Source organism: Bradysia coprophila, unplaced genomic scaffold, assembly GCF_014529535.1.
Source record: "Bradysia coprophila strain Holo2 unplaced genomic scaffold, BU_Bcop_v1 contig_476, whole genome shotgun sequence".
NCBI classification, from domain to species: domain Eukaryota; kingdom Metazoa; phylum Arthropoda; class Insecta; order Diptera; family Sciaridae; genus Bradysia; species Bradysia coprophila.
This window is the reverse complement of record NW_023503727.1, coordinates 2,522,492-2,547,341: the sequence shown is the minus strand read 5'-3', so window position 1 is coordinate 2,547,341 and position 24,850 is coordinate 2,522,492. Positions and strand designations below refer to the sequence as shown.

Below are 24,850 nucleotides of genomic sequence, written 5' to 3'. Positions count from 1 at the left end.
AATACAATGAAAGTGTAAAACAGGTATGGTCTATTGTTCGCCCGGAGGACATACAAATTTGATTTTCGTACTTAAACGCACTCATTTTCATATTATTTTGACATAAAATGTGAGTGTGTTTAAGACGAATTCGCCGATCGACCATACCTGTTCTAGACTTTCATTTGTTAAATATAAAATCCAAGATAAATATATGGGCGGAGGTAATGCCTAGGTAACGCGCGGCCTAGTTCGATGCTAATGACATCTTTTTTTTTTAAATGGTTGACTAGCCCATATACTTACCTTGATAAAAACCTCCAAGTTCTCCGTGTCAAATTAGTAATTAGTCCAAGCCCTGTGTCAGAAAAAATAATTCACCAGAAATGTACTGCCAATTTTTGAAAATGGGTTCCACAACCAATCATAGATAAGCGATTTTTCCCGAAAAACTTCAAGCGAGCTGAGAGACACACTAATTTTGTGAGCGTTAAAAGTTTTGTATAAAAATTCAATGATTTTTTCGTTGTTATGTTGGATTTTCATACAAATCTGCCTGTCATAATTCTTTTTATGAAAAAATTCACCTGTAACGAATTACTTTCACGCTAATGTAGTCTCCCACTGCCTTTAGACATTTGCGTGCCACGGCAAAAAAGTTTCAGAATTACAAAAATATTAAATTATGACGCAAAAGCTTAGTTACAATGAAAATTTTACCGCTTCGAATTTGATTGAATTACGGATAGAGCTTTAAAGTTTGGATGCAGAATTCTAATGCTTAATTTCCTCTTACCGAAAAAGTACTCCGTGTAAGAGACAAAATTGAATTGTTGCTTTGTTTACTTGACAGCTTGCTCTCTCACGTAGTACTTTTTGTTGACTGAAAACCATACATAAGATACAAAAACCAATGCGATCTTCACAGAGAAATGATAAGCGCGGCCCCTCACAGCTGAGATAGAACACGCCTGACTGCTTTTTTCATAGAACGGGTGAACTGTCAAACATTTTTTACATTTGTATGCAAAATTTTGACAGTTTGATTTTAATCACGTTTTCGTTAATGACATTTATACCTTGACTATACAGTGTTCAAAGAGCGTAAAAACAGGGGAAAAAACCAGTTAAATTAACTAATATCGATGGGTGATACGTCAAAGTTTGTATGTAAAAAGGGGAAAAAACCAGTTAATTCAACTGATCTCGATGGGTGATATGTCAAAATGAGAACTCTCTTTGAACACTGTATATGATTGACGTTCTGGTCGCATCGTCTTCAAATTTTTCAGAAAAAATCCGTCAGGCGTGTTCTATCCCAGCCGTGAGGCGCCGTGCTTATCATTTCTCTGGATCTTCACTAATCAAACTTTTTAGACCAAAATGTACAAAAAATTTTGTCATATCAATTTTGGACCAAAATGCACCGAAAATTTTCTCTTCGACTCACTTACTTGAAATTCAAATTTAGGCACACTGAATTTTCTTTACGTGTGAGTCGAGTCTGATTGTGGTATCTAAAATCCCTGCGTATATCAATGTGAAGTATCTAAAGTCAAATCGCTAAGATTTTTTTTTGGTGAATCGTCACATTTTGACGTTTTCTTCACCATTTGGCGATTTTTCTTGGCAATTCATCATTTTTGGTTGAGTTGTTAAACTGGTTCGGGTCATTGACTGACTTAATTTATCACTAAAGGAATTTGATAGATCACAAATATTATTTCCATTTGTTGTAAGAATAATACCACCGAACCATCTAGGAATTTCCACCAATTTTTCAAACAGAATTGACTATCGAGAGGAAGAGACTAGTTTCGACGTGAGGTAGGGAGGTTATTACAGAACTGATACCTTCATCGGTTGATTCCGATAACTCAATTCACAAAACAATTTTTGTTCAATTTTTTGTTAATTAAGAGAATGTAGAGAAAAAGCACTTTCAACCTCTGGCAGTCAGAAAATATTTTTTTTTTTTTGAAATCAATATATTTTTGATCAATGCATCGTTGAACTTCCGAAACATCACTGATACAAATTCCTATATTTGATCCCAATTTATTTTTGCATATGCTGTATTCCTAAAAAATTGTCAGATTTAGCACATTCATATTACTCTATGGAAATGACAACAAAATTTGACCTTTGGGACCTTTTGAGTTCTCATTTTTCTTTTAAATTTGCAGCAAGATTTTCAATCAACCATAAGTCATAAATAAAATGCGACTCGTGTGAATAACGAGTGACTTTGCTTCATAAAAGATGTTTGTTGGTAGTTATGAATGTCATGATTGGTATCGCTGTAAAAACTTAGACCTCAGACTAAACAGTTACTATATTTTTGTGATCAAATAAGTCACCAGTAGGGTCAAAACAGTCTTCGAAGCTTCCCGCAGGTACCAAAAAAACGAAAAATCGATCCAATTAAAAATTTTCCCATTGAAATACTTTCTTGTTATGCTATTCTTACTCGTGGTGCCGCCCTCTACAAAAACCACTAAAAACATTTCATGTCCACGAGAGGTCGAACAAAAAAAAATTTCAAGCTCACCGTGCCGTGCTATCATCTACATAAAAATACACGTACCGAACGAGCCAATCTTAATCTATTGAGGCTATAATCATAGGGTGGTTTTTTTGCAAAAATTGTAAAGCTTCGTGGATAGCATGGTAAAATAAATATTTTGGCACTAAAAAAACGTCGAAGCCGCGAGGATTTAATGTTTTGAATTTTTTTGAGCTGGCGCAAATTCATCAAAGTTTCGTCAATTTGGTTTGAACTTTCATTTTTTTCGTAGCCAAAAACGATCAGCAAAACGGTAGATGTATTTTTCTAACACGTCTTTGTGGCTAAGAAAATTTATGCTGCAAGATGGAAAAAATTGGTGTCGTTGTTCCCAAGATATGACAAAAAAGTTATATTTTTAGGCGACGGGAACAGGTTTTCGAGTGTGCTGTCTTGTAAACGGGTTGACGAACTCTGGTAATTGCATTGAATGATAGTTTTCAATCATACCTATCAGGGAAAAAAAAGTTTGTGAAAATTGGTTCAGTTTAGCCGGATATATTGCCGAAGAACTGGGCTAAAATCTGGCTACTCGCCCGTAGAATGACTGATGACCATTTTCTTTGCTAATAAATTACGAAAAAATACAAAAATTCTCCATTTTCTTCATTTTATGAATAGAGATCGAAATTGTAAGTAAAAGTTAAAATATGCGAAAAGTTGGTCAGGTAGACGTCAAATTTGACTAATTTTGGGAAGTCTGCCAACGGTCTTTCGTGCGAATCTTGTAAAATATGGACCTAAGAGCATTGTTAAAGACAGGCCTATAATCAATTCTAGAGGCAAAATAGTCGAAATAACTGTTATTTGAAAAGTCATTATATAACTTGATATACAGCATGAAACACCAAATTTAATTCTGTTGCATTTCTCAATTATTCCGACTCCTTTGCTTCTATAATTCCCTCATGAGCCTTCCTTGTGCTTAGAAATGAAACAAAGTGCTGAAATTTAGCATCTAACTTGATTGTTTTTCGAAACGTGTAACCCATTATTCTACAGCCGAGTAGCTCGAATGATGCTCACTGCGAGACCTATATCTCACGATTAACTGAAACAATTGTTAAAAATCTCTTTTTCCCTGATTGGTAGAGTCAATACCTTTCATTGCCTGTCTTTAACAATGCTCTTAGGTCCATATTTTACAAGATTCGCACGAAAGACCGTTGGCAGACTTCCCAAAATTAGTCAAATTTGACGTCTACCTGACCAACTTTTCGCATATTTTAACTTTTACTTACAATTTCGATCTCTATTCATAAAACGAAGAAAATGGAGAATTTTTGTATTTTTTCGTAATTTATTAGCAAAGAAAATGGTCATCAGTCATTCTACGGGCGAGTAGCCAGATTTTAGCCCAGTTCTTCGGCAATATCTCCGGCTAAACTGAATTAATTTTCACAAACGTTTTTTTCCCTGATAGATATGATTGTAACTATCATTCAATGCAATTACCAGTGTTCGTCAACCCGTTTACAAGACAGCACACTCGAAAACCTGTTCCTGTCGCCTAAAAATATAACTTTTTTGTCATATCTTGGGAACAACGACACCAATTTTTTCCATCTTGCAGCATAAATTTTCTTAGCCACAAAGACGTGTTAGAAAAACACATCTACCGTTTTGCTGATCGTTTTTGGTTACGAAAAAAATGAAAGTTCAAACCAAATTGACGAAACTTTGATGAATTTGCGGCAGCTCAAAAAAATTCAAAACATTTAATCCTCGCGGCTTCGACGTTTTTTTAGTGCCAAAATATTTATTTTACCATGCTATCCACGAAGCTTTACAATTTTTGCAAAAAAAACCACCCTAAAGTATAAAATCCGTTTTTCTGGGATAGCTTCCAGATCCCTCAAATCCCTAAAAAAAAGGATCATCCAAATTGGTTGAGAATTACTCAAGTTATCGTGTCCTCATTTTTCTCATACATTTTCAATCACAAAGAACTTTTTTGTTACCCACATATTTCAGTATTTTCTGGTGTAAGACCCTGACTTTCAGTCAAGGAAATTAACAAGAAAAATCGTCAGTATGTGAAATAACGGCAAGGTGAATCGACAGAAACGTCATAAAGACAAATTTACCACTCTGCGTCTCTCGGCGTTTCTTCACATTCTGGCGATTTTTCTTGGCGTTTTTTTAGCGATTTTTCCTCGAATGGTGCGTTGGTAGGCATAACCCACATCACAATAGAATCGAGTTTGACTACTCATCGCAAGACAAATTACTTTCTGGTATCATCTTTTAATGGTATCGATCAGGGCCTATTTTACGGAAACATGTTTCTCAAGTTTTTGAAAGTTTCCAAAATGTTTCTGAAAAGTTTCTTAAAGTTTCTCAAAGTTTCTTAAAGTTTCTAGAAAAGTTTCCTTACACTCACGGAATTTTGAAAACCGACACATTTTCTGTTTCTGAGTTTTACTCTAGTTTTTGATTTCTCCATATAAAAATGCATGCAAAATTCACAAAAAACCAGTAAACCACAAGACAGAAAATGTGTTGGTTTTCAAAATTCCGTGAGTGTAAGAAACTTTAAGAATCTTTAGGAAAATTTTTGGAAACTTTCAAAAACTTGAGAAACATGTTTCCGTAAAATAGGCCCTGGTATCGATTAAATATATCGATTTCTTTTAATGTTTTGCACGAAGACAATGGGGCAAAACATTAAAACCGATCGTTTCACCTTAATGAGCCCGCTGAAGAACATTTATAGGAAACGGCTGTTCGATTTGTTCATGTATTTTATTGGTTCGAAAAGCAATTTGTTTGATTGGAATGGTATTTACAAGATTTCGAGTCGTAAATTTGCTGGACGCAATAAATTACTTATGGTGAATTGGTGTTCGACTTATAATACATTTTGGAGCATTTACTGATTGACATAAATGTTTTAATTTCGTATTATCATTAGGTCGAGTAGAATACGTTCGATTTATGCTTCCCGACATTCGGGATACGCGAGGCTAGTTCATTTGTTATAAAAAGAAAAAGAAAATTCGAGTATGTGCAATAAATAAATTCTGGATGAGCCGAATGAATGCGTCTTCATTGCGGCCGATGCCAGTGCGCCATTTAAACCGTATCATTATTCAGCAATTCTTTGCGCTCGGCCAGTTCGTCTAAAATTTCTCTGAACGCGAACCGATTCAAATTTTGTCCGAGCAAAAACATAATGAACCAGTCACCAATGTTGTCAACGGCCAAAATCTTTTTCACCTCCTTTTCCGACACTTGCTCCGTCCATTTCGTTGACGACTGAATGATTTTCAGCCGAAGGCTTGGCGATAGCAGAATTAAACTGCGCCAGATCAGATTCAATCCGGATACGAACAGTAGCAGTAGGTACCAGATGTACAGAAATGCGAATACCTTCTCGTTGACGACATTTAACGTGAGCAGACAGAGATGGTCGTGGAGCTGCTCCGATCCCGATGCGCCGAAATCAGAGTAATTGCATTTGGCTGTAATGGGAAATATAACCGCTGCCAGGGTAGAAAATGTGGGTCCTTCTGTGGTGAATAGTGACAACACAGCCGGCAAATATCGACTCCAGAATCGATCGAAAACGACGTTGAGGATGAACATGTTCAACACCTGGAATGGATTCAAATTGTGAGTGCTGTTACAACAGCCGACAGCGCGAGTAGCAGAATATGAAATGTTGAACTTACGACGCACAGGAAATTCATAACCTCGCAGCACACGTATCGGAAAACGTACGATCCATGGATGCGACTATTTTTCAGTTTCCAGTAGCTCACCACACGCTTCTTATTCTTTTCGTAGTCGTCACCGTCTGGAACTAGGACGTCTGAGTCTGTAATGGTTGAAATCGAAAATTACGCGATTTTTCTCGCACTGACTTAGCAACAGTGACAAACTTAGGCCAGTGCATAGCTGTTGGATTCGTCCATGTTCCCACACTTTCCAAAGCCGCTCTGGTATGGAAAACAATCCAGCCTCGACCAACAATATAATGACGACCCATTGATAGTAGTGATAGTAATGACGTTCCTCGACGGGACGACCTCCGACAACTGGAATAAGCAAGGAAAAAACGAGATAATTTTTGCCATATTCACGCGGGTCCACGTCGAGTCCGATTTTTCTCACTTTTGTGCGAGTGTACTGTGAATGTTCCATTGGCCCAGCAGATTAATTCGGCAAAGGCTTTACGGTCTTTGTCATTGCTAAGGCAGTCCAAAGGTTTCCCAGTCCATGAATGGCCAGAAACTGCAACGATAAACACGTGCTTAATGCAGTCGTTCGAATCAATAATAGCCAGGGGATGATGAAATAGTACGCACTGACAAAGGAACAGATTAACAAAAAGTAAACTGTCAATTTTGTATGCATTTTGAAGACAGGATCGAAAATGTTGAAACTTTTCGATTTGAAGTAATAAACCAACGGCTTCACCGAATTTACAATCATTTTTAATTTGTACAAATTTAGAGCGTTTTATCAGTTCAATCGCGAACGGGAGACGTTTTCACCTCGGTTAGTATAGATTGACTTTTCGTCTTAAGCCAGTGCTAGCCGTTTTGCTTCAAAAAATAGGGTTGCACAAACAAACAAAGAACCACGCGTCCGATCGGTAATTCTCAGAAGGGCTGTCAAATAAAGAGAAATTAGTTATTTGTGTATCTGTTTTGGACGATTGTTTTTAGGCAATTTCGCTTGTTGTAGCCCGAACGAAGTGAGGGCTACATGCGAAAGTGCCTAAAATCAATCGTCCAAAACAGATACACAAAAAAATTTTCATGTAAGGGGTCGAAAACCTGAGAAAAATATCGAAACTCCCTCATTTTCGGCCCCGACACATGAAAAGTTATTTTACGTATCTGTTCGGTATATTTTAGTGAAGTGAGGGCGAAAAGGGAAAGTGCTTAAAATAAACCGTCTACAACAGATTCGTAGACAACTTTTCATGTTGAGGGCCTTATTTACGAGAAAAACTCCGTAATTTATGCCCAAGGCATGAAAACAACGAGCCGTCAGAACAGTCGGAGCGTTTGCTGCGACTGAGCCCCGTACGAACCCGTACATCTATTGCGCACGTGACCCTAGTGCGTCTGTCACCCTAGTTGAAGTCAAATTATTATGAAATGTGTACATCTTACAAATTGCGCATAGCGCAATTACGAAGCCCCGTACGACGTTCCTTTCAAATGTAACACAAATTTCAAGTTGACCTAAAATTTTAATTTATTGAGAGGCCTAAGGCCTAGTTACGGCCTTAGTCCAACGACCCAAATTTAATTTTTTTTCAACATCATTATATTCGGCCTTCGATTACCTTCCAAATGAAACAAAAATTAGGAAAATCGGATGAAATTTACTCGAGATATATGCAAAATACACTTAGGGCCGTGTAGCGGGCTTAGTCCAAGGACCCAAATTTCAAACATTTTTCTCACCACATTCTATTCGGTATTCAATTACCTTTCATATTAGACAAAAACTAGCAAAATTGGATGAGATTTACTCGATTTATATGCAAAATACACTTAGGGCCGAGGAGCGGCCTCAGTCCAAGGACCCAAATTTAAAACGTTCTTCGCCACATTATATTCGGGCTTCGATTACCTTTCAAATGAAACAAAAATCACGAAAAAATGATGAAATTTACTCGAGTTATATGCAAAATACACTTAGGGCCGAGTAGCCTTTCACTTCTAGGGCCCTAACTCACGGGCCATTCACCCGATTTTAATAAACTTTTTTTTCCTGGATCGGTATCAACATTACCTATCTTTTGCCGTTTCATTTACATTTATTTCCATCGTTTTTTTTTGCCGTAAATATCCCCAAAAGACCTTGAAGCTTTTAGGCGGCGCTAACTCACGAAGGGCCGACCTAAATATGCCCATCTTCGAACTTAGCCTCACTATTTTGACTATCTTTCAGGGAATTTTTTTTTTTTTGAAATCGGATTTGATTTACTCAAGATATCGACGTGACGGTCAGACGGACAGACAAAATTTTTATTGCGGATTCGTCATCTATGAACATAGGCAAACACTTTGCCCTTACCGTCTGCTTCGAATTCCATCAATTACACACGGCATCGTAATCCTATAAGCCCCTTTGTACTTCGTACGGGGCTAAAAATATGGTATGGAACATAGCACTGAACCAAGCACGAGAACAGGTTTTTTCCTCTTGAAAATTCTGTTCTTGGTCTTGGCCCATTCTTATGCAGTGAACGCGATTGTAATCATTAGATACTGGAGGTAACACGAAGTATATTCCGACAGCATTAAATATTATCATTTTCTGATTACAAACCGAGCGGTTGAAACGACTTATTGTAAACGTTTTAATTGTTTGAATTAGAATACGTTGTACATGATCACGTGACAGATTTTACCCAATCCGAATAGCTAACGTATTCGTGTTTGGTAATCACATTAAATTTGGCAATGCAGCTCACGTTATGACAATTAATGTAGATTTCACATACTGCACATTACGAACTCAGTGATAGCTCGAAATTTCAAACGCGTCACGCGTTACGATAATTTTTCGCCGTATAAGACGCATCCACGATGGAGACAATTTTCGCGCGTTTTTTCAAACCTTTCCTCAGTAGTAGCTTTGCGAAGTTTCAAGTCTCCAGGACTCTTCGTCTGGGCTCCTATAGAGTGTTATGATGAAAGAGAAAGAGATATCTTGACAAGTACCCCAAGGCAAGTTATAATAACTAGTCTTCGGTTTTCTCGCTCTGATCATAACAGTCTATAAAGTGACAGACAATAGATCACTTCGGTTGACGACTGGCAGTGCGATCGCATGCCAAAAATTGTGTGCAAACTAAACACAGCCAACTTTGCAAAGAGGGAAAGTTTTTGAAATATTTTTTAGGAAAACAGTTAACATAGAAAATGCTAATGGAAAATTGAATTAAACACTTTTAGTAGCCGTGAAATGTTTATATTTGAAGTGAAGGAAAATAAAAGCGTTGAATTGCTCGAAACAATGTCTAAAGTTTGTTGCTGCATTTGCAGGAATTTAAATAATTTTCTGTTGTGAGGTTGGGTATGATTAGTTTGCAGACAAAATCGTTAAAGTAATCCACTGCAATGAGCTGTGCTGTCTTCAGTTTCGCAAACCGATGAGATCTATACAAACCATCAAACAAACATTAATCGTTATACGTTCGCCGTTATCGCACAAACGTTTAACAAATGTTTCACAAAAACTCACGCCGTAAGTGCGGTCAGAATTCAAAATCTTTCTAACGCAAGTCTGTTTACCGCAGCGTCATTTTCATACAATGAAGCGTTTAAATGTATTTTTGGTTCACTTTTTCATTGACTCGTTCGCTTGAAATTCAAACTTTAGGCACATTTACGGCTCGAATTGTGTAAACATTTGTGAAACTTTGTAAAATTCAAGCCATAAGTCCGCCAAAATATTTTTAACTGACAGTTGGACTATATACCGCCGACTTCATGTAATAAATACCAAAAACAGTGCGTTGAAATGTCCCGATATGCGTTATGTTTTGAAATGGAAGGTGCCCTTTACGGCGTGCCCTTTAGCATACATAATTGAATTTCTACAGCGTTGAAATACTTTTCAACATTCACCACATCATATCAATTTTATAGACATCTTTACAGCTACACAAAAGCTGCGCTTTAATTCATTCAAAATGGGGTTATGTATTTTTTGTGATTCGCTGAAGTATTGTATTGCCGTCAGTCCCTTTATACTACTTTGGGATAACAGGTTCAGGCATCTTCCGTATTACCGGAAATATTTTTATTTAAAAATCCATTATATGCAAGAGCTCATCGCTTATTTTTGGTTATCATAGGTTTGTTCCATCGCACGGTAAAAACGATTTTTGACAAGTCTAAGTCTGAAAGCAAACGAGGCATTCAAAATGTGTTTTGGTCCTTGTTTTCATGACGAAATTGTCGAAACTGTCAAATAAAGTTAGCAATTTTTCTTTCGAAAATTGCGATGTCTGCAGCTGTCAATGAAAACTAGGACCAAAAAACGTTTTCAATGCTTCGTTATCCCTAAAACGAACGAACGAGCATCCACAGAGCCATAACCTTAACGCTTTTACGAACAAAATGTCGACAATAATTTTTTGGTTATGGCTCTATGGATCACGCTTTAACAGCTGAAATAACCTTGGAGAAGACCGATTAACCATCTCCAATTACAATCTACAATTTACTACACACCCCTGCATAACTGAAACCGTTACAATTTTGTGACATTTTATGTGTGTTGACGTGACGTCTCCTATGTGTCAAATTATTGAAACCGGTTTTCGTTCAATGCAACGAGCCAATAACAACGTTCGTTCAAATTTACAGCGTTCGTCCATACAGCTCTTATTTTTGCGAACAGAAATTTATTATTTGGTTTATTTAAGTTCTTCGTAATCGAGAAAAATCATTTTTGTCTAGTGGATTTTTCCAAATTGTACATTGTGCATATGAAAGTGTTGGGAGGTAAATTCCAGTCACCTTTTTACAATCGAATTCCATTGCAAATGTCGTTTGAATTTGTAAAGCCAACTAAATGTGAAGGCACTCGTAGTGGTGTATAGACAGAAAAAAATTGCCGACTTTCGTTTACATTTGTTTGGGGTTAAATGCACTCACGGAAAAAGTTTGTTTGTCGCTTCTTCTTTTCGTTGACTGGATGTTCTTGCATCACATAAATGTCTTCTCTGTTTTGTTGTTTACTATTGAACGTAGTTCTCGTATAGTGTATGGATTCAAGGAAAGCGACCATTATTGTTGTGCTTCGTGTGTTGTGTGTATCGTTACTGTACTGTATGCAAGTGACATTCCAAATGTGTTTTTCATTCCGCAATAATTCCGACCGGTGCAGTGAAATTCAACTTCTTCATTGATATATAGACAAAGCGTTGGCGTACACATTAGGCAGTCTGAGTCAGTGTACTGAGTACTGAGTACAAGGACGCGACTTTTAACGTTTAAAGTACTGTCGCCAACTCTTTACTCGCAAACTCAAATCATTTTATAAATTTAGCGTAAGGTAGCTGAACCGCTCTAATCGTCTCCTGACGTCACGCTTCTATTTCAGTTGCTTAGTCTACGCTTAGTCTACGAACAACAGCACACTCATACGATACGAAATGGGCGATCTGGTCTATCCTTCCGGCTGCAAGCCCATTAGTGAAGATCTGGGCCATGATGAACTTATACGTCGTCTTAAGGTGAGACCGTTTGAAATGCTTTCTTATGGACCGACGGGACTAACTGAAATTAAACCGACAACAGGCTCTCACACACAACCTGCAAACAATGGCCCAACAGGAGGACAACACATACCAGGCATACATACCACTTGCACTGCATCTGGCCGACGACTATTTCATAATGCATCAATCGCGTGATGTTCAGCTACTGATTGCCTGTTGCATTGCGGACATACTGCGAGTGTTTGCACCTGATGCACCGTACAAGGATCCCGATCAAGTGAAAGCGATCTTCAACTTTCTCATACGACAGCTGAACGGGCTGATGGACCCGAAGGATCCGGCATTCAAGCGATACTTTTATCTGCTGGAGAATTTGGCGTACGTAAAGTCGTTCAACATGTGCTTCGAGATCGAGGACTCGCATGAGATTTTCTGCAATCTGTTCAGTTTGATGTTTAAGATTGTGAAGTAAGGAATTGTGATTGTGGGGGTGGTGGTGAGCGGATGGTTCATGGTTTTGTTTCTTGTTTGATACAGTGACGAACACAGTGGCAAAGTGAAATCGTTTATGCTGGACGTGCTGTTTCCGTTGATCACCGAGGCCGACAACGTTTCGACCGAATTGTTGGACATAATTCTGATCAACATCGTCGAACCGAATAAATCTCAACGGAAGAACGCTTATCAATTGGCGAAGGAACTCATCAAGAAGACTCATGACACACTGGAGCAATACATCGTTCTGGTAAGCATTCGGGCGATGATGCATGTACACCCGGTGTGGCGCATATTGACCCATATTCGAATTACAGTTTTTCAACCAAGTCCTAATCATCGATGAAGTGGACACCACCTATGCCATTTCGTCGAAGATCTACGATCTAATTTATGAACTGAACGTGATATGTCCGCGCTTATTACTTTCCGTGTTACCTCAGCTCGAGTGTAAACTTAAATCTGGTCAAGAGAGCGAAAGATTGAGTAAGTCCCATTGTTCCCATTAGAAGATTCCTCCACCATGGACCACATCTGTCTAACAAAAACATCTGTCCCATTACAGAGGCAGTATCACTGCTTGCCCGAATGTTTTCCGAAAAGGATTCCGTGCTAGCAAAACAACACGTCCCGCTGTGGCGCCAATTTATATCCCGTTTCTGCGACATCGCCGTATCAATACGAACCAAATGCGTCCAGAGTAGCATGCACTTTCTGCTGAATCATCCGCATCTGCGCAAAGAAGTCATTGACACGCTGAAATTCCGTCAGCATGATGCCGACGAAAACGTTCGCTACGAAGTGGTGATGGCAATCGTTGAAACGGCCAAGCGTGACATCAAAATCGTATCGGAGAGCGAGGAGTTACTGAACTATGTGAAGGAGCGCACGTTGGATAAAAAATACAAAATTCGAAAGGAGGCTATGAATGGTGAGTGGGAACTGATGGGTTTGACTGTAATATGTGTGTCTGATGATGACCTGTCTGTACGGCAATAGGTTTGGCTTTGATTTACAAACAATATTCGAGTGATTCGGTTGCTCCGGACGCGACACGGAATGCGGTCAATTGGATCAAGGACAAAATTCTGCACGGTTACTATATGACAAATATCGAGGACCGGATACTGGTTGAACGACTACTTATTACCTGCTTGGTTCCATATCAACTGCCAGCTTTGGAGCGAATGAAAAAACTCTATCGCCTGTTAGGTACCATCGATGATAACGCCACCAAAGCGTTTATTGAACTGCAAAAGAATCAACTGAAAGTTAGGAAAAGCGTCTCCGATTGGATCAAATTGCATCGCATTAAAGATCCGAGTCCGTCCGTTCAGAAGGATATGACGGCGAAATGCCAAGCTATCACAAAGTAAGTTGTTGAACGGAATAGATGAGAACATTTCTAACCAACCGACATCGCTTGCTTCGACAGACATTTACCGGATCCGATTAAAGCGCAAGAATTTCTGTTCAAATTTTCGGAACATTTGAAAAAGGATCCCTCCCTACTGCAAGGCATGGAGACGATTCTGAAGCGAGATGTTTCATGCCGAGAATGTGCAGATGTTATGGCATCGGTAAGCAATCATACATCCAACACCGGTCAACAGGCTAACATTTTGTCGTCAACAGATTTTAAAGAAACTGGGACATCCGATCATGACAAACCTCTACTACAACACAGTGAAAATGTTGCTTGAACGAATCGCTTCCGTAATGGTCGATCAACAGTCCCTGGAGTGTCTGGTCAAGTGAGTTCATCCAACGGAATGAGCGCGTTTGGTGCGTGAGCTTCTATCTAACCATTGTCGTCGTTTCAGACTCATCGAAGAGTGTATGCAAGGTGGCGACATCATCGAAGATGTCGGTCTTCAGCCGGAAGTGGCCGGTCAACGTGGACTGAAAATGTTAACCGTTTTGTCGTACGTTTTTTCCGCCCACTTCCAACACAATGGCATTCTGCGACATCTCATTACGCTGCTGAGTTTCGACGAAGAATACGTCGCCCCGTACATCCTGAAAGTGTTCACGTATCTCGGCCGTTTCAAGCCACTGGCCATCGAAAATCAAGACGTACTCGACGAACTGGCACCGATTTGTAAAGACTTTGCGATTTCTGGCAATCCGAAACAGGCGAAACATGCCATCCGCTGCATGTTCGTTAACACTGACGTTCACGACAGCCACGGTTCGATTGACGTTTTTGCGGACATCGTGGAAACGCTGAAAACCACATTACATCCCGAGCACCCGAATTACCGTACCGGTATCGTAGCACTCGGTCACATTGCCTACAATCTTCCCGACAAATTCCAAGTTCAAATCAAGAATTTAATTTCACGCAAAATTGTCAAAGAGTTGCTGGTCAAGGACACATCCACGAGTGAAAAATCATTGCCATCGGACGAGCCGTGGTGCTCGGAAGAGGAACTGCCCGAAGAAACACTGTGCAAGGTGGAAGGATTGAAAACAATGGCCCGTTGGTTGTTGGGATTGAAACAGGACGTTCTGTCGGCACAAAAGACATTCCGCATGTTGAATGCATTCATCAAACAGCGTGGCGACTTACTGGAATCGGGCAATCTATCACCCGCCGAAATGTCATGGCTTCGCTTGAGTGCGGGTACCGCAATGTTACGAATTTGTGAACAAAAAGGTGTCGGCGATCAGTTCACGCATGAACAGTTTTACACGTTGTCCCAGTTAATGGTAGGTCGGAATGAGCATTCGATCACCGTTCAATTTCGCTAATTTTTCGTCCAAAAAATTCCGTTTCAGATCGATCCCGTTCCTGAAGTACGAGAAGCGTTCGCAAGGAAATTGCACAAAGGACTCAGCAAAGGGATACCTCACAAGTGTCTGCCACTTGACTTCATGGGCTATTACGCTTTAGGCGGCAGGGAAACGGATCGTCGGCTGTTCCAATTGATTAAAACTTACATAGAAACAGATGTCAACCGACGACGCGAATATGTAAAGAATGTCGCTACCGGTGAGTATACATTCCACATAAATCCGATGCTCTCCGGTGCTAACGAAAATTATGTTTGGTCAACAGTGGAAAAGGCAATGAGCCAACTGCCACACATTCTGTCCGATTACATGCTAGTGTTCGCTGTACCAGTGCTAACCCACGATCCGAATTTCACAAACTACGAGGATCCCGTCCAATTGAAACAATTGGAAAAGTGTCTGTGGCTCATCCTCGAACCGTTGATATCGAATAAGGAATTCTTTTGCTTCGGATTCTACAAAAATCTCATCGATCGCATGAAACACCACAAGGACAGCTACAAATCGGATGACGATGCGACGAATTGCGTAAGCCGACTGCTCTTCACAATATCGTCTCGCTTGAAATTCTCACAATTTTGAAATTGCTTTTTTCGCACAGAAAATGTGGGCTATCTGTGACATTGCAATGCACGTCATCTACACCAAATCGACCAACTATGACACCAGAGATTTCCCATTGGACGCTCGAATACCAAATATGTATTTCCAGGCACAACCCGATTCGTTCAAAAATAATAAGCTTTATGTGCCGCCTGATATGTACACAGCCACGGCAACCAGTAAAAAGATGGGCATCGTTCTACCAGTAGCCAGGGTAAGTTTTTGCTTCCAACGAATCTTATAACTCTGCCACGCTTGCCATACCGGCTTTATTAAGCTCTAAATTAAATTCTATTAATCGCGTAACGAACGAGACACTATTGCCACCGGTTTCTGTTAGTGACAGCACACTGAAATGATTTGTCAACGTCAAATGTTTGAGTCTCATTTTTGAAGGAGGGGACTCGCATGAAATTCGAATGAAAAATTAAAACCTCTTGTTCGTTCATATCCTTTGATGTATCGATAGCGTACGAAGGGAGTTATCGATCAGCCGAGATCATTGTTTCGGAAGAGGCACTTTTGGTCGAACTGAGGACTGGGGTATCTATACACTGTGTGAATAGTCATCAGAACAACATTTTTGATCGCCTTAGCACTTATAGTAGCGATTTCGCGTTAAAAATGAAAGTGGAAAAAAGTCCTATCAAGCTATCAAGGCAGTGAGTGCCTACTGAAAAAAATCACCGTAAAATTGTATCAGATCAGAAGTCAGATTCCCAGTGCATTTTCATTGAAATCTCTAATATTCTCGCTCCGAAAGTACTGTCACAGTTAATGCCCCTTTCATTTGTACCGCTGATCTTGCACTGTTTATATAAGAGGAATTACAGTGCTCCTTAAGTTCACAAACCTTCACTGTCTAGCAGGGTGGGTCGTATTTTCATTTTGTTTTTATTTTAAAAGGCCTGGCCCCAGGCTCTACTCAGAATTGACCAAGGAATCCGAAACAGCAAAAAATTTTTTTTTTTTAATTCATTTTTTCCTTGCCTCTAGACTGATTTTTGATTTTTGAGGTAGTAGCATGAAATTGCACACAATGTTGACAGATATCTCGGACAGTTGGGAACAGAAGACATTGCTGCTAACTGTAGTGAATAGCTGAGGAGTCCAGCTATGAAATACCATAAGAACGTTGTTGTTCTTCAGCTTCACTCGGGGAGGGTAACTCTGTCAGTGTTCCCGAGTAAGACTTTTCGACAAAAAATTTCAACTTTATTTGCAAATAAAATCGGCAAATCACGACATAATACATCGTGTGAGGTATGTCTGAACAGGTAATCTCATAGAGAATCCATTGCAGAAAAGTTTTATGAGTACAAGTTGAAAAAACTCACAGGAGCTTTGTTTTTGAAGCCAAAAGTTGGCAATTTTTTGGTAGAATGAAAAAGTTAAATGAACAAAAATCGACGAATTTACGTTTATTTGCTCAGAAAATTGTTATTTAGGGTGAATAGGTATAAAACTATCAATTTCACCAGATTAGAACCTTTTTTGTTCATTTAACTTTTTCATTCTAACAAAAAATTGCCAACTTTGGGCTTCAAAAACGAAGCTCCTGTGAGTTTTTTCAACTTGTTTTCAAAAAACGTCTCTGCAATGGATTCTCTATCAGATTACCTGTTCAGACATACCTCACACGATGTATTATGTCGTCATTTGCCGATTTTGTTTGCAAATAAAGTTGAAATTTTTGGTTGAAATGTCTTAGTTGGGAACACTAACAGAGTTACCCTGCCCGAGTGAAGGCGAAGAACAACAACGTTCTTATGGTATTTCATAGCTGGACTCCTCAGCTATTCACTACAGTTAGCAGCAATGTCTTCTGTTCCCAACTGCCCGAGATATCTGTCAACATTGTGTGCAATTTCATGCTACTACCCCAAAAATCAAAAATTAGCCTAGAGGCAAGGGAAAAATGAATTTTTAAATTTTTAGACCCGTACGAAGTACTGGGTCTTATAGGTTTACGCATACGTTTGTAACACGTCGAATTGGACTCCCTGAGTAAGGGGAAACCTATTGTGGTTGTCTAGAGATGCCAAATCCGCGAAAAAAAAATGTCCGTCTGTCTGTCCGTCTGTCCGTCTGTCTGTCTGCACGATAACTTGAGTAAAACGCATCCGATTTTGAAAATTCTTTTTTTTCCCGTTTGGTAATGTCAAAAGACAGGCTAAGTTCGAAGATGAGTGATTTTGGATCGACCCCTCCCGAGCTGTGGCCCAATAAGTGCTTTACGGTTTTTCGAAGATATCTCCGGACATTTAAACGTTAAACTTGTAAGTGATACGTCAAATAAAAGGTATTTACAATACCGATCGACAAAAAAAAAGTTTATGGAAATCGGATGACCGACTCGTGAGTTAGACCCCTTGGTGTGGAACAGGCACAGGGCGGCAAGCAGTTTTTGCTTGTAGGTCGGCCACATTTGAACATATTTCGTCTGTTTTAGCTTTATTAGATAGGTATTGACCGTACCGAAAAAAAAGTTTATGAAATTATGTTCTCCGGAGCGTGAGCTAGGTCTCTTGGAGTGAGCTCTTATCTGGCTACTCGGAAGTACAGTGAACGTGGAGTATTTTGTCAATATCTCGAGTAAATTTTGACCGAATTTCATGAATTTTTTTTTGTTTGAAAGGTATTAACGAATGTAAAGCGTCGGTACTATTTTCGGTCTCCTAACAAAATGGCTGCCGGCGGCCATATTGGATTTTAGTAAAACGATATAAAGTGGGAAAAATGATGCTTAGAGAGTTTCTGTTAACATGGAAATAATTTGTTATGTGTGTGGGGTTTCAGGGATTCCATATACGGACATCTATATATACCTATATACAGCTATATTGAGCTATATACAGGCATATAGAGCTATATAATAGCAAATTCATCTGTGAAATGTTTATTTATAGGAAAATATAGGTAAATATAGCGGTATAAAGCTGTTTAAATAGGAATTTATGAAAGTTGACTGCGTACGGGGCTGTCTATATTGCCCCCGGCAATTTATTTGTATATGCTAACAAGGCAAAGAAAGATAATGTAAGTGATTTTAAAGGAAGAATAGTTTTTCAGCAGAGAAGAAAATGAAGTAAGAGAAATGAAGAGTTTCACATTAAAGGCTTTTGATACGAATAGGTGTTTCGTACGGGTCGGCGTTAGCTATGTTTTTTTTTGCTGTTTCGGATTCCTTGGTCAATTCTGAGTACAGCCTGGGGCCAGGCCTTTTAAAATAAAAACAAAATGAAAATACGACCCACCCTACGTGTCTAGCAAGCAAGAACGACTAATGCTCGGAACAAGTCGGATTCGGTCTGATCAGAACCCGAACCCGATCTGATCCATCCTTCGGATCAAACCCAAAAGTAGCACAAAAGGTTCGGGTAGAACCAATTCAGATCCGGATGTGGTTAGGGTTGAATCCGAAATCGAAAATTGCAGGATCGGATCAGGTCAAGTTCAGAACGAACCTGAGATCTTAGTTCAGGCAACGATATAACAAACCAACCGAATGGTGGACGTCTTGAAAGTTTATTTAATTTTCATTCAATCTCGCCGTTCTCATCCTTCATTCTTCCACTCATTCTTCAGTTCGATTCGACGCAGCGTTGTGAGTAGTAGGAGATCAGACTAAAAAAGCGCAGAACTGACGCACTGCTTGGTTACTAAAGGATACTAATAAACGACCGATAAATTAATTCAAAACTACCGATAAAAAGTAATAAATGACCGATAAATATGGTACCGATAGAAAATAATAAATGATCGATAGGAAATCCACAAGTACCGATAAAAATATTCAAAACTACCGATAATTTTTTACCGATAAAAAGTACTAAAATACCGATAAGTTGGGATCTTTATCGATCGTTAATCACTCTTTATCGGTAATCTATTATTTTCTATCGATCATTCATTATATTCTATAGGTAATTTATTATTTGTTATCGGTAGTCTATTATATTCCATCGGTAATTTATTATTTTTTATCGGTACTTCCGTTTTTTCTACTGGTAGTTTATTATTCTTAATGACCAAATACTTCTGTCTCGCCGGTATTTTTTTTTGTTTATGGAAAATATTCATCGAAATATTCGGCTCGAAATAAAACCATCTCAATAAAAAAATATTTTAGCCAGACAATAATGTACTCTTACGGCTCTTACAGCCAAAAAGAAATATTAACAAAAAAAAAAACGGAAAGATCACGATCCCACAATAATAGAGGAATGATACGAATGTGGTAATAGTGTGGTGATGGTGAGGCTCCCAGTCTATAATTTTCAACGGCCCTTTATATATTGCTAGAAGGATTGCGAAAGTGACTTATCTCACTCATAAATCTGATTTTATAAATTATAAGTCAGATGGTCATAAGTCGTAAGTTATAAGTCGACTACGTACGAAATCATAGGTATAAGTCAAAGTTAGAAGTCATAAGTTGGTAGGTATGGAAATTCTGGAAAGTTCGTGGAAATTTGTGGGAAATCAGAAAAAGTTAGGAAAATTAGTGGAAAATCAGGAAAATTTGTGGAAAATTCGTGGAAAATTAGGGAAATTTGTGGAAAATCAGGGAAATTCGTGGAAATTTGCAGAAAATGAGGAAAATTGGGAAGATTCGTGGAAAATCAGATAAATTTGTATAAATTTGAGGGAAATCGGGAAAAATCCCTTGACTAAAAGTCAGAATGGGCGATAATCGGTAACCAATCGGATAAAATCTGATAATTCGGGGAGACCTGATGTGGTGGGTATAACTGGAAAATCAAAAATTTCATGAAAAGTTTGTCACTGCGATAAGTCGAGTGAATGTCGTCCAAAGCCTATTTTTGGGAATGTTTTATAGAATTTTCAGGAATTTTAAGAATTCTGAGAAATTTTTGGGAATTTTACAGAATTTTGATGAATTTCTAGGAATTTTCATGAATTTGACCGCAAGAAACAAGCGAATGAATTGGTTTCATTGTACGTGTAAGGAATCATCATGATGAAAAAAACGTAATTTATACTTTTCACGCCGTTAAATGGTTTTCCTCGCCGATGCTTCTTCGATAACACCTCTATTTTTGGTCTACACACCTATGTCGTCCGATCTTCTTGATTTATGTATCAGTAGAGGCGCGTTGGCACAAAAAAAAACCCTATTGATATTCATCCCTGTAGCATCTATCCCTGAAAAATGAGAGAAAAAATGGTTTTGGTCCAAAACTCCAAAAAATGAAAATTTTGTCATTGTGATAATTCCAGTAAATATTGTGCGATCTGTGTTATTTATGTATCAGTAGATGCGTATCAGTATAAGTAGATCACCCCTGTAGGATCTATCGCTGTTTAGGTCCAAAATCCTTACTTTTGTCACTGCAATATGTTCACTGATTCGAGTTATTTATAAATCAGTTGATGTATTTCAGCGCAAACATGTACCCTACTTATAATGACCTCCGTAGGGTATATGGTTGTTTAGGGCCGAACTCTAATAATTAAAATTTTGTCTATCCAATGTCAATGTTATTTCAAAATTATAGATGGGGATAATAATTCTATATTATTGTGGGATCGTGATTTTTCTGTTTTTTTTTTATATTTCTTCTTGGCTATAATAATCCAGAGCCGTAAAAGTACATTATTTTCTGGCTCGAATATATTTTATTGAGATAGAAAAAACGGAAGTACCGATAAAAAATAATAAATTACCGATAGAATATAATGAATGATCGATAAAAAATAAGAGATTACCGATAAAAAGTGATTAACGATCGATAAAGTTCCCAACTTATCGGTATTTTAGTACTTTTTATCGGTAAAAAATTATCGGTAGTTTTGAATATTTTTATCGGTACTTGTGGATTTCCTGTCGATCATTTATTATTTTCTATCGGTACCATATTTATCGGTCATTTATTACTTTTTATCGGTAGTTTTGAATTAATTTATCGGTCGAATATAATATCCCGTTACTAAATACTTTCACAACTAAGACCTATTGGCTTGAATAAACCAGCTGGATCTAGTCCATACGCTCTCTGCATTATCTTAAGCTTGCATTCGCAATCCCTTCGCTTCATTTCCGTTTTTAATTTTTGTTGTTGTTGAAACGAAACGAATTTTGATTTTCCAGAATGCTCGAAAACTTCAATCAAAACTTGATTTAGATGACGGCAACAATTTACAAGTACAATTGAAGACGCTTGACTGTGAACGGTTTTCGGCTAACGATTTTGCTTCCACTTTTTCAGACAACATCTAAAAATGCTCAAAACGATGATCAGGATGATGGCGACGACACAACCATTGAACCATTGCCGAAACGGCTACGGAGCAATTCCGACGATGACGAATAACATCAATGCTACACACTGACTCGAAAGAACCAATTTCGTTTTCGTATGAACAGCTTGAAATGAGTTTGTCTCACCGGAAAAAAAGCGTTCGGTGATTTTTCCCGTGTCTGCGAAAGGCCAAACAATTGTACATTTAGACAGCGCATCATTTTGAATGTTTCCCTTTTCTCTTCAACATTTTTTCTTTGGTTTTTTTGTACTGTTAGGACTTTTGTGCTGTTCGCAAACACAACGGAAAATGACCGAATTTGGATTCAGTTTTCAGTTTTTATTGGTTGAAACATTTACATTGTAACCACAGTTTGTATGTATTATGGATTGCGATTTATGAGCCACAAACTCATCCTTTATGTTTAAATAATAAATTGGATAAGAGATACGCCTGGTGTTGTGTTTGTTAACCTTTTAGAAACGGCTATCCATCGGTTATCGACAACGGCGACAAACCATATTGATGAGATCTTGTTAGCCTTCTGTTGAAACTAATGAAGTAAAAGATTTTACATCAAACACTGGACAATACCATGAACGAAAGAAGTAAGAGATTTAACAATTTTATAACGATAGGTTTGCCGTTACATTCGATATTTTTAACGTTGCGAATTGGCAACAGACCATTAGAATAACATATGAGTGAGTATTACATTGAAACGAACGAAGGAAAAATCATCTTCATCTTGCCCAGCCACGGCTATATATGTATGAGGGAAGATATTTTGCAAGAATATTTCGGTTAACAATTCTAATCTGGTATGGAACGACGTTAACATTGATAGAGTACAACAGCATGGATAGGAATTAGCCAATTTCCTTTTCTAAATTCCTCGATGGGAGATTATTGAGAACCGCAAACATGCACGTTTCTTGTAAAGATTACTCCGGGTACATTACAGGTACGAAGACGTTTACAAATTGTGTCTTTGGAAAGGTAATTGACAGACGTCCCACTGATTTTCGAGGTGTCCAACTTAAAACAAGTCGGACATTTTTCTTGAAAAAGTCGGACAAAATCGGACATATTTTCGCTAAAAAGTCGGACTAAATCGGACATTTTCTAAGGAAAAGTACCTGTATTTTTTCAATAAAGTACAAAATCGGACAATTCCTCGTCGATAAATCGCAAAATATATAAACATACTGAAGCAAAGCACCCAGCAGGGTAATAGAGGTTTTTACACGTCAAATAGAGTAGTTTTTTGATACCAATAATCATGTCCGGAGCGATAGCGGAGGACTTGACGCAGTCTAACTTCCAAAAAAAGAACGAAGAAATTTTTTTTGAGACGCGGCAACTATATATAGCCGAACATTTCAGTTTCTACCCTTTGGTTTATATCACCACAAAACATATTGTATATTATTCGCGCTTCAAATACGAGCAAAACGAGCTATCACTCGACTATGTAGCTTTAAAATTGCCGGAGATACATCGTTTTGAAGTTGGTCATTTTGATAGAAAATGGACCAAATTAACGTTTTCCAAACAATCAAAATCTTTCAACTTACTCTGTATGTTTCTATCTATCTGTCTATCTGTCTATCTATCGACGGTCGATCTCGGAAACTAGTCAGCCAATCTCCATGAAATTTTGCAGGAACCTCAGGGTGGGCATAAAAATGAATATGTGATACGCCATTACCCCAGGAAAAACCAGAATTTTGTTTTATTGGCCTCGAAGTGGTTTCTGAGTGTGGTTTTCGAGGGTCGGGAACGCGTTTTCGGCTGTAGCTTAGCTGTATTGAAACCTACAGAGGCGTCCGACCCATCAAATGAAAGGTATTCGTAACACGATTCGAACAAAAAAATCATTTAAAAAATCGGGGCAGATTCGTTTGAGCTAGAGTGATTAGAGTGACCAAATTTTGAGCTACTCGAGCGTAGGATGAAAGGACTAATATTTTTTTGGGTTATGAGAGATAGAGAATTACTTTCTTCGGCAAAGTCTCAGAGTTTTACGAGTAGAAAAGAAGGGCATTTGTGAAAAATGTCGAAAGTTGGAAATGGGTGGGTCAATTGGGGTTTTAGAGATATTTCTTGAATGGTGGCAGATAGAGAATTACTTTCTTCGTCAAATTTTCGATTTTCGTCAAATTTTCGATTTTCGTCAATTTTTCGATTTTCGTCAAATTTTCGAATTTCGTCAAATTTTCGATTTTCGTCAAATTTTCGATTTTCGTCAAATTTTCGAATTTCGTCAAATTTTCAAATTTCGACAAATTTCCGAATTTCTGTTATAAACTGTTATAAAAAGCAGTGTTCTAAAACTTCTAAAACGACTGATATTCCAACAAAAATCTCTTCGAGAAAAGTGTGACGCAGTCTTTGAAATACAATTTCTAAAATGAATGATATCGCTAGAGTTGAAGTGGCAAATGTTCAGGAACAGACCAGCAAGAAAATTTATCTGCCACATGCGACGCAGATTTTTTTGGTAAAATTTTGGTTGTTTCCAGTCAAATATTTTTTTTTGGTAAAAATTATTTGGCGGATGATGAGAAAAACTAAGCCAGCTTGTTTGAACTAAAATTGGGTGTAAAATTTAATTTTTGCGTAACGAAGCTGAAAGCGTCAACTCTAGCGATATCATTCATTTTAGAAATTGTACTTCAAAGACTGCGTCACACTTTTCTCGAAGAGATTTTTGTTGGGATACCATTAGCAGCCTTAATGGTAATTTTACAATGACATTATGAAAAAAAAGGTATGGAAATATTAACTACTTTATTTTTTTCTATTACCCTGCTAGGTGATTTGACTGAAGGTAATGCAAATGCTCAGCGGATCACAAATTTTACGGAACCTAAGTTTCGGGTGAATATAAGATATAAGACGCGTTCTGTTGCTTGCGTGACGTTTGGAGTTTTTGTATTGAG

The 24,850-nt window shown here is 38.2% G+C and overlaps 2 protein-coding genes and 1 long non-coding RNA gene across 8 annotated transcripts in view; 2 read left to right on the top strand and 1 right to left on the bottom strand.

Moving 5' to 3' along the window:
- The window catches only part of LOC119082706, a 27,082-nt gene extending 4,636 nt beyond the window's left edge, over nucleotides 1–22,446 (top strand). Inside the window, exons 3-4 of the long non-coding RNA XR_005088692.1 lie at nucleotides 6,187–6,191; nucleotides 22,436–22,446. This is a non-coding gene — a long non-coding RNA (uncharacterized LOC119082706). The remainder of the gene's footprint in view (nucleotides 1–6,186; nucleotides 6,192–22,435) is intronic.
- LOC119082705 (innexin inx5-like) lies at nucleotides 5,412–7,144 on the bottom strand. Of its 2 annotated transcripts, none has more exons than XM_037192282.1 (5): nucleotides 6,856–7,144; nucleotides 6,662–6,781; nucleotides 6,430–6,585; nucleotides 6,220–6,365; nucleotides 5,412–6,142 (listed from the first exon to the last, which is right to left on the bottom strand). In XM_037192282.1, exons 1-5 carry the CDS (start codon nucleotides 6,980–6,982, stop codon nucleotides 5,621–5,623), a joined length of 1,071 nt encoding a protein of 356 aa, XP_037048177.1. In that variant the 5' UTR covers nucleotides 6,983–7,144; the 3' UTR covers nucleotides 5,412–5,620. The 2 variants fall into 2 exon arrangements, with proteins under 2 accessions (XP_037048177.1, XP_037048178.1); XM_037192283.1 differs by having other exon boundaries at nucleotides 6,430–6,580; nucleotides 6,663–6,781; nucleotides 6,856–7,143.
- LOC119082701 (sister chromatid cohesion protein PDS5 homolog B) lies at nucleotides 10,870–24,850 on the top strand. 5 transcript variants are annotated; one of them, XR_005088691.1, is made up of 15 exons: nucleotides 10,870–11,027; nucleotides 11,640–11,759; nucleotides 11,824–12,212; nucleotides 12,282–12,489; nucleotides 12,557–12,725; nucleotides 12,805–13,170; nucleotides 13,239–13,611; nucleotides 13,675–13,819; nucleotides 13,875–13,993; nucleotides 14,063–14,951; nucleotides 15,021–15,563; nucleotides 15,637–15,852; nucleotides 21,754–21,807; nucleotides 21,872–22,172; nucleotides 24,838–24,850. XR_005088691.1 is itself a non-coding variant. In XM_037192279.1 (15 exons), exons 2-15 carry the CDS (start codon nucleotides 11,679–11,681, stop codon nucleotides 21,974–21,976), a joined length of 3,591 nt encoding a protein of 1,196 aa, XP_037048174.1. In that variant the 5' UTR covers nucleotides 10,870–11,027; nucleotides 11,640–11,678; the 3' UTR covers nucleotides 21,977–22,346. The 5 variants fall into 5 exon arrangements, 4 of the variants coding, with proteins under 4 accessions (XP_037048174.1, XP_037048172.1, XP_037048171.1 ...); XM_037192279.1 differs by lacking the exon at nucleotides 24,838–24,850 and having other exon boundaries at nucleotides 15,021–15,234; nucleotides 15,301–15,563; nucleotides 21,872–22,346; XM_037192277.1 differs by lacking the exon at nucleotides 24,838–24,850 and having other exon boundaries at nucleotides 10,870–11,025; nucleotides 11,627–11,759; nucleotides 21,872–22,355.